The following is a 12,876-nucleotide window of genomic DNA, read 5'->3' as shown; positions in this document are numbered from 1 at the left end:
AATGTTGGCTATTATGCTATTATTATTTACTAGTGGGAAAATGGCTATTAATTTCAGTGTGTACTGGGGGAAATGTTGGCTATTATTATTATTACTAGTGGGAAAATGGCTATAATTTTCAGTGTGTACTGGGGGCAATGTTGGCTATTATTATTTACTAGTGGGAAAATGGCTATTAATTTCAGTGTGTACTGGGGGAAATGTTGGCTATATTATTATTATTACTAGTGGGAAAAATGGCTATTATTTTTATTACAGTGTTACTACTAGTGTGGGGGCAATGTTGGCTATCATTATTAGTGGGAAAAATTAGTGGATGAGTCTGACTGGATGTTACAGTGAGGTGGGGGCAATGGTGGATGTTACAGTGAGGTGGGGGCAATGGTGGATGTTGTAACATCATCCATCATTGCCGCCACTTCACTGTAACGTCATCCACCATTGCCGCCACCGCCTCACTGTAACATCATCCACCCCTGACATCATCCACCATTGCCGCCACCGCCTCACTGTAACATCATCCACCCCTGACATCATCCACCATTGCCGCCACCGCCTCACTGTAACATCATCCACCCCTGACATCATCCACCATTGCCGCCACCGCCTCACTGTAACATCATCCACCCCTGACATCATCCACCATTGCCGCCACCTCACTGTAACATCATCCACCATTGTCGCCACCGCCATGGTGGATCCATGGTGGATGTTACAGTGAGGTGGCGGCAATGGTGGATGATGTTACAGTGAGGTGGGGGCAATGGTGGATGTTGTAACATCATCCACCATTGCCGCCACTTCACTGTAACGTCATCCACCATTGCCGCCACCGCCTCACTGTAACATCATCCACCCCTGACATCATCCACCATTGCCGCCACCGCCTCACTGTAACATCATCCACCCCTGACATCATCCACCATTGCCGCCACCGCCTCACTGTAACATCATCCACCCCTGACATCATCCACCATTGCCGCCACCGCCTCACTGTAACATCATCCACCCCTGACATCATCCACCATTGCCGCCACCTCACTGTAACATCATCCACCATTGTCGCCACCGCCATGGTGGATCCATGGTGGATGTTACAGTGAGGTGGCGGCAATGGTGGATGATGTTACAGTGAGGTGGGGCAATGGTGGATATTATTACAGTGGGGGAGATGACGTGGATATTACAGCAGTGGGGAGATGTCTGGATATTACAGTGGGGAGACGACATCTATATTACAGTAGTGGCGGGGGAGATTGTGGATATTACATTAGTGGTGGGGGAGAATGTGGCTATTACAGTGGGGAGTGGGGACTATATGATGGTGGAATTTTCACAGGTTCATGCAAATTCAAATAACTGCGGCGTTTTGTACGTTTATTCAAATTGACTTTTAGGTTATCCATATTTTTTTTTTTCTAATTTTTTGTATTTATGGTGTTCTTGTCAATTCATGCGTTTACGTCGGTCGTTCACTATTGTAATATTACGTTTAGCGCAATCCTATTTTTTTTCTATATTTTATTCACTGTATTGGGGTTTTGCAGAAGGATTGCTGCTTCCACTGAGTTTTAGGTAATTTTTGTGGACAGCCGCCGGCTGCACAAGATTGCTTCTAGGTCTTAGCGCAGTTTCTTTCCTTTTTTCCAGGTGAGCTTCCCTGACTGGCGAGTCGAGCGACTGACTGCCCACTGTGCCCAGTGTTCTGCTCCTCCAGGCTACCGAAGCACCTCCACATCCTGCCTCTACTTTGGCAAGGAAGGAATCAGTCCACACACACACATAGTGTGGTCATGGCGAGCGGAGGAACGGAGGAGCTTGAACGCCCCGCGTCGTTTAAATCTCCTGTATGGGATCATTTTGGCTTCCCTGTGAAATATGATCATGAGGGAAAGAGGATGGTAGATAAAACCATGACGGCGTGTAGGCACTGTGGCACAAGAAAGCCATACGATAGTGGAAACACGTCAAGTATGGCCACGCATTTGAAGCGTCATCACCCCGGTGTTCCACTGACAGTCACAGGAGTGAAAAAAGCTGTTCAGCAACCACTCATCACCGCAGCATTTAAACAGCCCCTTATTCCACAATCGGACCGGGCTAAAGCCATTACAAAAGCGATCGGCGTGTTTATGGGTGCAGATATGAGGCCATATTCCATTGTGCAGAACGAGGGCTTTAAGCACATGCTTAACGTGCTTGAGCCACGTTACAACATCCCGTCGCGCATCCACTTCAGCGAAAAGGTTGTGCCAGAACTTTATGAACAGGAGAAGAAAAAAGTCGTGGATGAACTATCCCAAGCATCGTCTGTTGCGCTCACGACAGACGGGTGGACGTCCAGGGGAACAGAGAGCTATATAACAATAACCGCTCACTTCATCACGGCAGACTGGGAGATGAGAAGTCCGGTGCTGCAGACACGCCCCCTCTACGAGAGTCACACAAGCGCTCATCTTGCGCAGGTGCTGACAGAAGCGGTGGACGAATGGAAGCTAAAGAGGCCCAGTACCAATATCCCAGTCACAACTGACAATGCCAAAAACCAAGTTAATGCCGTGATTGAGGCAGGACTGGGCCCACAGATAGGGTGTTTTGCACATGTCGTAAATTTGGCATCTCAAAAGGGAATCTCTGTCAGTAGGATGGACCGCCTCCTTGGGAGGATCAGGAAGGTGGTTTCCTATTTCCACCGAAGCACAACAGCTGCCCATGTGCTTAAAACAAAGCAAGAAATGCTAAAGCTGCCTAAACACAAGCTCATAAATGATGTGCCAACCAGGTGGAACTCCACTTATGATATGCTGGAGCGTTATCTGGAGCAGCAGGCAGCTATATACTCTGCACTGACTGACAAGACCCTAAAGAAAATTGTCAAGGACATCATTACCCTGTCTGATGATGATGTGAGAGTGGCAGAGGAGGTCCTCCAGGTGCTTCAACCCCTCAAGATGGTAACATCTCTTCTGAGCACTGAAAGTTCACCATCTGTATCGATGATCATGCCCCTAAAAACAAGCATTCTACAATCCATGGCTCCAGGTGTGGAAGACAGCACCATCACACAAGATGTCAAGACTGCCATTAGAGAGGACCTGCAGCCCAGATACACTTCACCCCCTACTCTACAGGACTACCTTCACAGATCTACTGCCCTGGATCCAAGGTTCAAGTCCCTGTCTCACATGGACCCTGCCCTACGCCAGAGGACATACAGTGACCTCACCACCGAGATTGTGAGCAGTCTGGGCACTAAAGACTGTGATGAGGTAAATAAAGAATATTCTTTAAAAATGATAAATTTTAATCTAAATACATTTTTTTTTTTTTTTTAATAATGGCTTTTATTAAATGTTGTTGTTTTCATGTTTCATAGACATGAAAAATGTGGCAATAATATTTCCACATTTTTCATGTCTATGAAACATGAAAATAAATAATAGGTTTAATTAATCAACAATTTTTTTGTGCAGGGTCAAGCTCAAGCTGCAGAGCCAACAGGAGCAAACTTGGACTCATCATCTCCTCCACAAAAGAAGTCGGCGATGGCAGAGCTTTTTGGAGAGACCTTTGCCAGCAAAGACAACAAGACTTCTGCTGACATCATCAAAGAGGAGGTGGAATCCTATCTGCTGGCAGCAAGCGGCATTACAGTGGATGGTGATCCGATGACATGGTGGAAAAGCAATGAGTGTAAATACCCTCATGTTGCCAAGATGGCAAGATGCTATCTCGCTGTGCCAGGCTCTTCAGTTCCTTCTGAGAGGGTGTTCTCAACAGCAGGGGACATAGTTACTGCACAGAGGTCCACACTCTCCCCAGAGCATGTAGACATCCTTGTCTTTTTGAAAAAGAATTTGAAATTATAAGCTCAGGAATGCTTTGCTTTCTTTCTTTTATTCTTCTTTGATGTGGACATATTAGGCTTTCACTATCCATGTTTCAAGAAAGAAGATATGTTGCACTTTTAGTTGTTTTTGGCTCTTTGCCCATCGGCCCATGTCTCAAGGAAGAAGACATGCCTTTATGTTGCACTTTAAGTTATTTTTGTCTCTTTGCCCATTGGCCCATGTCTCAAGGAAGAAGACATGCCTTTATGTTGCACTTTAAGTTATTTTTGGCTCTTTGCCCATTGGCCCATGTCTCAAGGAAGAAGACATGCCTTTATGTTGCACTTTAAGTTATTTTTGGCTCTTTGCCCATTGGCCCATGTCTCAAGGAAGAAGACATGCCTTTATGTTGCACTTAAAGTTGTTTTTCATTATGTTAAACAGAAGATATTATGCCTTGTGCACCGTAACTTGATTTTATATAATTTCAAAGTAATTTAAGAGTGTTAATAAACAAAAAGACAAAACTTTTGTTTGTCTTGTGTTTTTTTTTTTTTTTTACTGATCCGAAAATGATCCGATCCGTGACTCCCGATCCGAGGATCGATCCGATCCGTGAGTTTTTTGATCCGTTACACCCCTAGCAGAGACTCTAGGGAATACAATGGCTATTGCTGCAATATTTTATGTCACACTGCATTTGCCCATTTCAATGAATAATAAAAACCATAAAAACAAAACAGTGAAGTTAGCCCATTTTTTTTTTGTTTGTTTTTTTGTTTTAATGTGAAAGATGATGTTACGCCGCAAGAATCGTGAGAGAATCGTGATCTATCTTCTAAGAAAAAAAATTGCAATTCTCATTTTAGCCAGAATCGTGCAGCTCTACACCGTGCAACATAAAAAGTGCAAAGACCACCATAGAGTAATTTTCTAGCAAAAAACAAATGATGATTTTTACGTGTAGTAGAGAAGTGTCAGAATTGGCCTGGGTGGTAAGGGGTTAATTACCATGAGTAATATACAAATAATTATTATAAGCACTGTGATCCTATCAGTTTGCTGTAGTGTGTCAGCTTGTATTTATATTGGCCGCTCTGAATGTAGCTTCTGACAGGCTGTGCAAGCAGGCCCGTATCTCCGGAACCATAAATGATAGCCGTCCCATATTTTGACCAGTTGTGGGGTAGGTCTTTCCATGCCTACCCCCCAAATGTGGGGTTTCTGTGACCTCTGGTCGTCGAGCTACAACCCTCCAAAGTCGATCTTTTTTTCTTTTTTTTGGGGAAAATGGGCCTATCTTGAGAAAGGGGCCTGGAGCTGCAGCTCCATCAGCCCCCTTGTTAATCCGGCCCTGGGTAAGGGTCACCGGGTGACAGTTGAAGTGTACCTGTCAATGTCCCGGTCACCAGATCCCGGATGGTTCGTTCAAGCCCTATTGGACAACCTGCCTCCGGGTTCTCCTCAAGCCGACCCCCCATCGAACGGCATCCAGCAGAGCTGGGGACCCAGCAAGTCACTGGGGCCCCTTTCAGCAACATGGAGCTCTGCGTAGCGTGTGACCCCGGCCTGGTAGGCCATCGCCGGGGTCCGTTGGAAGCGCACACCCTAAAGGTGGGTGCCGCACCTGGAACCCGCGAAGAAAAAAGAAAAATGGCGTCTGCCACAGATATACTCTCCCCCAGTATGCTCTGTGAGGGAAAACTCCTCTAATTGTCTGTTGGGCAAAAGTGGCTCTGCCAGAACCCCTCTAGCGCCACCTGTCTCCTAGGGGTGGTATAGACACCCCTGGAGCGCAGACTGACCTACAGGACAGTTCAGGAATGACAGCAGCCCAAATGTAGCAAATTGTGAATGGGAGTAAAATAACTCTCCCATTCCCCACTAACTTTAGCGTAGTGCCCATACTGAAAGTAAGGGGGCGCTACATATCTATGGTCACCACTGCCACCCCCTATTCAGGCGCCTGGCCCCTTTTCGGGCGCCGGGAGCCTGAATTACAGCGGCATGGTATTTTTTTGAAGCACCTGATTAGAGCCATAGGCTCTAATAGGCGTCAAAAAAGGTGAACAGCGAGCGCCATGCTGGGCGCTCGCAGTTCACTCAGCTGTGTGTTAGGAAAGCAAGTGAATATTCGCTTTCCTAACACTGAACCAACAGGCTGAAACGACAGGCGCTGTGATTGGACGCCTATCAGGGACGAGAGGACGGGTGAAGACATCGAGGAGCGAGGAGGACACCGCTGCCATACCGAGACACGGTAAGTGCACACTGGGAGCATTTGATGGGCACAGTGGTGGCATTTGATGGTCACAGTGGAGGCGTTTAATGGACAGGGTAACTGTGTTTGATGGGCATATTGGCTGCGTTTGATGGGCAAAGCGGATGTGTTTGATGTACAGTTGGCGAGTATGTACTAGTAGAGATCTGTGGACCAGTTCTTTATGTTTATGTAGCGCCTCCCCCTGCAGGAGCCGCTGTTTGATTCAGGATCGGCTTTCTAGGTTACCTTCTTGACTTGGTCTAGGGGTGACTTCTGTGAGTGTGAATAAAGAGCAAGTGTCCAGACACAAATTCAGTTTCAAAGCTTTATTCCAAGGCCCAAACTGGCCAACATCAACAAGGCACACGACAGGAAAAAAAGGCTGATGAGGGTAGAGGAACTTTAGTATCAGGCCTTTAGATGTTAGGAGAGAACAAGCCTGCTCTCAGCAATGATGCAGATCAATTCGTTGCCACCCAATCAGGGTGGGTAAAGTGCCCCCGGACAGGCAGTTATCTCAGGCCTGGCAACCGGAACACCACTTGCAAAAATCACTGGGAGGATACAGGCCTCTGCCACAGGCCTGCCTCAGGGCCTCTGCCACAGGCTGGACAATTTAGGATTTAGAAAAGTCAGTTTAAGTAGATCCTCCCAGTTAGTTCAATCAATGTCACCCACTGATAGCTTAAGCATACCTGTCATACAGTGCGGCGACTGGATCTCCGGCGGTTAGTCCAGGCCTTCTGGACAACCTCTGGTTATAGGTTCTCCCGAGCCAATTCCCACCGCACAGCTCCCAGCTTGGGATCCTCTCAGCAACAGTTTGGGACCCAGCAAGCCGCTGGGGTCCCTCTCTAATTAAGGTGCATGGTGCATGACCTCGGCATGGCAGGACGCGGTGGCGGGACCCATGGATGCGCGTAACCCTGAAGGTGGGTACTGCACCTGGAACTCGGGCCCCGCAAGAACAACCCGCCAAAAGCGGCCGCCACAGATATATCCCCCCCTCCCAGCATGCCCAACGAGGGAAAAACCCCCCTGATTGGCTGCTGGAAGGAGGTGGATCCCCCAGAACCCCTCTAGCGCCAACTGCCGCCCAGGGGTGTCAACGCACCCCTGGCGCGCAGACTGACCTACAGGACGATTCTGGAATTGGCAGCAGCCTAAATCTCCATAATTCGTGAATGGGAGTGATTAAGCCTCCCATTCCCCACTAATTTTAGTGTAACGCCCGTACTGAAAGTAGAGGGGCACTACATTTACAATACATTATTAAAGTTTTTATTAGATAATTCTATGTATGTGCCCAAAAAAATGTTTGCCCAGGGTCCAAACCATATTAAAGTCGGCCCTGAATTTCTGTAATTAATAATATATATATTGTGTGTCTGTTGATGTGTTTTTGATGCGTAAGTATGGACTTAGGGCCAGATTCTCGTACAGCGGCGTAATTTTGTGCGGGCGTAACGTATCCGATTTACGTTACGCCTCCGCAACTTCTACGGGCAAGTGCTGTATTCTCAAAGCACTTGCTCCATAAGTTGCGGCGGCGTAACCTAAATCGGCCGGCGTAAGGCCGCCTAATTCAAATGTGGAACAGGGGGGCGTGTTTTATGGTAATGTTCTGTGACCCGACGTGATTGACGTTTTGCACTTACGGCGCATGCGCCGTCCGTGGAATATCCCAGGGTGCTTTGCGTCAAAGTACGCCGCAAGAACGTATTGGTTTCAACGTGTACGTAAATGACGTCCAGCCCCATTCCCGGACGACTTACGCAAACGACGTAAAAAAAATTCAAATTTCGACGCGGAAAACAACGGCCATACTTAACATTGGTACGCCGCAGTTATGCCTCATATAGCAGGGGCAACCTTACGCCGGGAAAAGCCTAACGTAAACGCTGTATCTTTACTGCATCGGTCACGCCTACGTTCGTGAATTCGCGTATCTAGCTAATTTACATATTTTGACGCGTAAATCAGCGTACATGCCCTTAGCGGCCAGCGTAAAAATGCAGGTAGGCTCCGACGGCGTAAGAGACTTACGCCAGTCGGATCGAATAGAACTCTATGCGTAACTGATTCTAAGAATCAGGAGCATAGATACGATGGCTCGGATTCGGACTTACATGGCGCTACGCCGTCGTAAGTCCTCTGAGAATCTGGCCCTTATTGTTTCTCGGCTGGCATGTGTTTTAGATAAATGGATGCTAAAAGGAAATAAATAAATAAAAGGCTGAAACTTTCAGCAACAAATCAGTGAGAGGTAATAATGTTCAGTAACTTCTAGCAACCAATGGGTGAGCAGTATTAATGTGCAGTAACCTCTAGTAACCAAATCAGTGAGCAGTAAGAATGTGCAGCAACCAATTAGCGAGCCTGGACCAGTTTTTGGAATGGAGAGCAAAAAAAAATTTGCCCAGGGTCCAATCAATGGGGTAGATTCAGCAAGCAATTACGCCTGCGTATCCATAGATACGCAGCATAATTGCTAAGTAGCGCCGGCGTATCAACTTTCTGTATTCAGAAAGCTTGATACGCCGACTGTAGCCTAAGATACGACTGGCGTAAGGCTCTTATGCCGTCGTATCTTAGGGTGCATTCTGACGCTGGCCGCTAGGTGGCGTTCCCGTAGTATGCCCGGCGGTCGTGTTTTACGTCGTTTGCGTTCGTCGCTTTCGTCGTTAGGCTGCTCCTGCTATTAGGAGGCGCAGCCAATGGTAAGTATGGACGTCGTTCCCGCGTCGCGTTTTTCGAAATTTACGTCGTTTGCGTAAGTGGATCGTGAATGGCGCTGGACGCCATTTACGTTCACGTTGAAGCAAATGACGTCCTTGCAACGTCATTTACCGCAATGCACGTCGGGAAATTTTCCCGACGGAGCATGCGCAGTACGTTCGGAAAGGGAACGCGCCTAATTTAAATGATCCACGCCCCCTACGGGATCATTTAAATTACGCGTGCTTACGCCGGCCCCTTTTTACGATACGCCGCCGCAAATTACGGAGCAAATGCTTTGTGAATGAAGCGTAGCTCAAGTAATTTACGGAGGCGTAGCGTAAAAACGATAGGCTGCGCCGCCGTATCAGTGCGCGCCCGTACCTGAATCTGGGCCAATGCTAAAGATGGCCCTGCATGTCAGTAATGTTCTCAGATAGCCCAACATAAGGGATGTTATTCTAGGAAGCGCCATGCATCTTCACACCGATCAGCACTTTCAGTGGCAAAGTAAACCGTGATAGAGCTGCTGCTCGGGTCCTTCCGTGCGGCAGGGGGCGCCATCACACGGAGACTGCTACTGGATAGCGTCTTATATAGCGGGATAAGAGTGGGAGGGGAAGTTCTGACAGAGTCCAGGCACAGTGTCGGAGTACAACGTGAGACATGAGCACCACCGGACAGGTGAGCTGGCAGCGGTAGAACAGAGCGGTGTGTACAGACATAGAGCTGTGGGCACGGTGCTGATTATCTGTGGGAGAGCAGGACGGGTTTGTCTGTGCAGCGCACTTGAACTTGTTGGCCCTAAGTAATGCTTGTAGAAGGGACGATAATGGGCGCTGTGTGTTATTACAGATGCAATGAGTCTTATGGCAACACTGAGCATGATAAAGTGACTGTTGTTTGATATGATATAGTCCTGAGCAGTGACACTGGAAATATGCAGTGCTGTGTGCACCTCTCTATGGGGAGCTGTAGGTGCAGAACACCTATTACTGTACACCTCTATTATACTGTATACAGGAGGTGGCATTACTAGCCAGCTACTTGTGTCAGCAGTATGTCCTACACTTCTCTCTAATGACAATGAATGAGCTTGTCTGCAGGGCTTCCAGAGTAGTAAGGTCCAGAGAATGGCGTGCTTAGGAGCATGGTGCATACTGGGCTTAGTGGCCTGGACTGTGTAACATACAGGAGTGTAGAACCCCAGAGTGTGTAACGTGCAGCACAGTGTGTAAGGAGTGTAGAGCCCAAGAGTCGGTAACGTGCAGCACAGTGTGTAAGGAGTGTAGAGCCCGAGAGTCGGTAACGTGCAGCACAGTGTGTAAGGAGTGTAGAGCCCGAGAGTCGGTAACGTGCAGCACAGTGTGTAAGGAGTGTAGAGCCCGAGAGTCGGTAACGTGAAGCACAGTGTGTAAGGAGTGTAGAGACCGAGAGTCGGTAACGTGCAGCACAGTGTGTAAGGAGTGTAGAGACCGAGAGTCGGTAACGTGAAGCACAGTGTGTAAGGAGTGTAGAGACCGAGAGTCGGTAACGTGCAGCACAGTGCGCAAGGAGTGTAGAGCCCGAGAGTCGGTAACGTGCAGCACAGTGCGCAAGGAGTGTAGAGCCCGAGAGTCGGTAACGTGCAGCACAGTGTGTAAGGTGTGTAGAGCCCGAGAGTCGGTAACGTGCAGCACAGTGTAAGGAGTGTAGCGCCCGAGAGTCGGTAACGTGCAGCACAGTGTGTAAGGTGTGTAGAGCCCGAGAGTCGGTAACGTGCAGCACAGTGTAAGGAGTGTAGAGCCCGAGAGTCGGTAATGTGCAGCACAGTGTAAGGAGTGTAGAGCCTGAGAGTCGGTAATGTGCAGCACAGTGTAGCGCCCGACAGTCGGTAACGTGCAGCACAGTGTGTAAGGAGTGTAGAGCCAGGGAGTCGGTAACGTGCAGCACAGTGTGTAAGGAGTGTAGAGCCCGAGAGTCGGTAACGTGCAGCACAGTGTAAGGAGTGTAGAGCCCGAGAGTCGGTAATGTGCAGCACAGTGTAAGGAGTGTAGAGCCCGAGAGTCGGTAATGTGCAGCACAGTGTAAGGAGTGTAGCGCCCGACAGTCGGTAACGTGCAGCACAGTGTGTAAGGAGTGTAGAGCCCGAGAGTCGGTAATGTGCAGCACAGTGTGTAAGGAGTGTAGCGACCAAGAGTCGGTAACGTGCAGCACAGTGCGCAAGGAGTGTAGAGCCAGGGAGTCGGTAACGTGCAGCACAGTGTGTAAGGAGTGTAGCGCCCGAGAGTCGGTAACATGAAGCAGGGTGGAACACGGCATGCAGAGTATAGAGGTCAGCTGAAACATAGAAAAAGATATTGCATGTCTCATACAGTGCTGGGAGGTTTATATATCGGTCTGGTAGTCTGTGGTACAAACACTTTGACAACTCTCGCCATACATTTTACTTGAATGTTTGTTTGAATAAAAAGCTCCTACTTTTGAGATAAGAAACGGTGACATTTTATTGCACACATTTAAAATGTGAAATTTTGCTTTTCCATTTGAGGTCATCAAGTGCAAGGCTGCTGTAGCCTGGGAAGCCGGTAAACCCCTGACTATCGAAGAGGTTGATGTGGCTCCACCCAACGCTCATGAAGTCCGAATAAGGGTAAGTGTTCCGGAGTACCGTTTCCAGGACATGGTGTAAGGCCACCATTCACCTCTCCTCTTTTTGATTTTATAGTTGCTATAATAGTAAAAATATTTTATTGCCAGCTTTATGATTTCAGAAGTGAAGAGAGAAAAAAAAAACAGGTTCACTGTGCTGAAGGTAATGCACTGCATTTAGTTTAATCCAGTACTTTACATGCCGATACCTGCAGTCACCCAGCACCAACCTTTACTTCAGTTTCTTCAGTGGATTGGCTTGTCATGGTGAATAGTGCAAGCCAGTGATGACAGCACTGTAGTAATCGGTTGCTTGAAGCCTTAGCTCGTTCAGTTTGCCTCTCCAGGAATCGAGTAATGTGTCTCCATACATATATCAGGGCTCAAAATTTCAAGTCCTGAGCTACTAGCCAGGCCTGAAGAGTTACTTGCCACCAGTTGCCCCACCTAATTCATACACTGCCCTGCGCCTAATTGCACCCGTAAACACGCCCTTGTAGATTATCTCATGGAATGACAATGTTTTATGCAGAATCAAGTTACAAAATTAAATATTACCAACAACAACTTTCACAAAATGGGACAGGGCACTGGGGGCAGACCAGAGGGACAGGGCACTGGGGGCAGACCAGAGGGACAGGGCACTGGGGGCAGACCAGAGGGACAGGGCACTGGGGGCAGACCAGAGGGACAGGGCACTAGAACTGGGTCTCTTCCCCATTCTCTTGCTGTCTCCTCTGCAACTCTCATCCATCCTCTCTCTCCCATTTATCTCATCAGGAGCCTGTGTGTGCGGCTCCGCGCTTGCATGTCCCCACTTCCCCCTTTTATTCAGGCTGGCAGAGAGGAGAGGAGCTGCAGCACAGCGGGAGGGAGTACAATCCAGCGCTGCGATCCACACAACTGCACAGCCATTGACACCATAGCACAGCGCACACTGACAGCACACATTGAGACCAGTCTGTTCACAGTGCTCAGGCTAAACTGTTGGACACTTACATAGAGCACAAGGAGAAGAAAACTGCACAAACTGGAAGGCTGCCGCTCTCATGTCAGGGCAACTTTCAGTGAGCGCTGCACCGGAGTGGTAATTTTTGCAATCCTCCACCTCACTCATTACTTTCTGCTCTCCAGCTACATTGGTCGGGGCCCGGGGGAGGGGGCAGGCTCAGAGAGGTCATACTGTTAGGTCCCATGGCTTAATGAGAATTGTAAGGAGAGCACCTGTGTACTGCTCTGCCTGTGCGCGGCTCACCAGACTACTTTTCCCGAGCATGCACCTTTCCTCTTCGGGACTCTAAGTGTAGGCACAGATTGGAGGGAGATTGGTCATGCAGCCCTGTCATTACTCGCCCCCAGCTTAAATCCACTCGCCAAATGCTAGTAGGCGAGTGGAAATTTTGAGGGCTGCATATATTATACTGAGTGTTGGGA

At 48.3% G+C, this 12,876-nt stretch overlaps 2 protein-coding genes across 2 annotated transcripts in view; both read left to right on the top strand.

Moving 5' to 3' along the window:
- Positions 1–1,322: 1,322 nt before the first annotated feature.
- Positions 1,323–4,029, top strand: LOC120917140 (E3 SUMO-protein ligase ZBED1-like). Its single transcript, XM_040328221.1, has 2 exons — positions 1,323–3,269; positions 3,474–4,029. Exons 1-2 carry the CDS (start codon positions 1,794–1,796, stop codon positions 3,867–3,869), a joined length of 1,872 nt encoding a protein of 623 aa, XP_040184155.1. The 5' UTR covers positions 1,323–1,793; the 3' UTR covers positions 3,870–4,029.
- Positions 4,030–9,388: 5,359 nt separating this feature from the next.
- Positions 9,389–12,876, top strand: part of LOC120917134 (alcohol dehydrogenase class-3) — a 28,591-nt gene continuing 25,103 nt past the window's right edge. Inside the window, exons 1-2 of the mRNA XM_040328208.1 lie at positions 9,389–9,495; positions 11,342–11,443. Of these exons, the coding sequence (XP_040184142.1) occupies positions 9,478–9,495; positions 11,342–11,443 (120 nt within the window). The 5' untranslated portion in view covers positions 9,389–9,477. The remainder of the gene's footprint in view (positions 9,496–11,341; positions 11,444–12,876) is intronic.

The sequence above is a fragment of the Rana temporaria genome, chromosome 1, assembly GCF_905171775.1.
Source record: "Rana temporaria chromosome 1, aRanTem1.1, whole genome shotgun sequence".
Lineage (NCBI taxonomy): Eukaryota > Metazoa > Chordata > Amphibia > Anura > Ranidae > Rana > Rana temporaria.
This window is presented reverse-complemented; position numbering and strand designations above follow the sequence as displayed.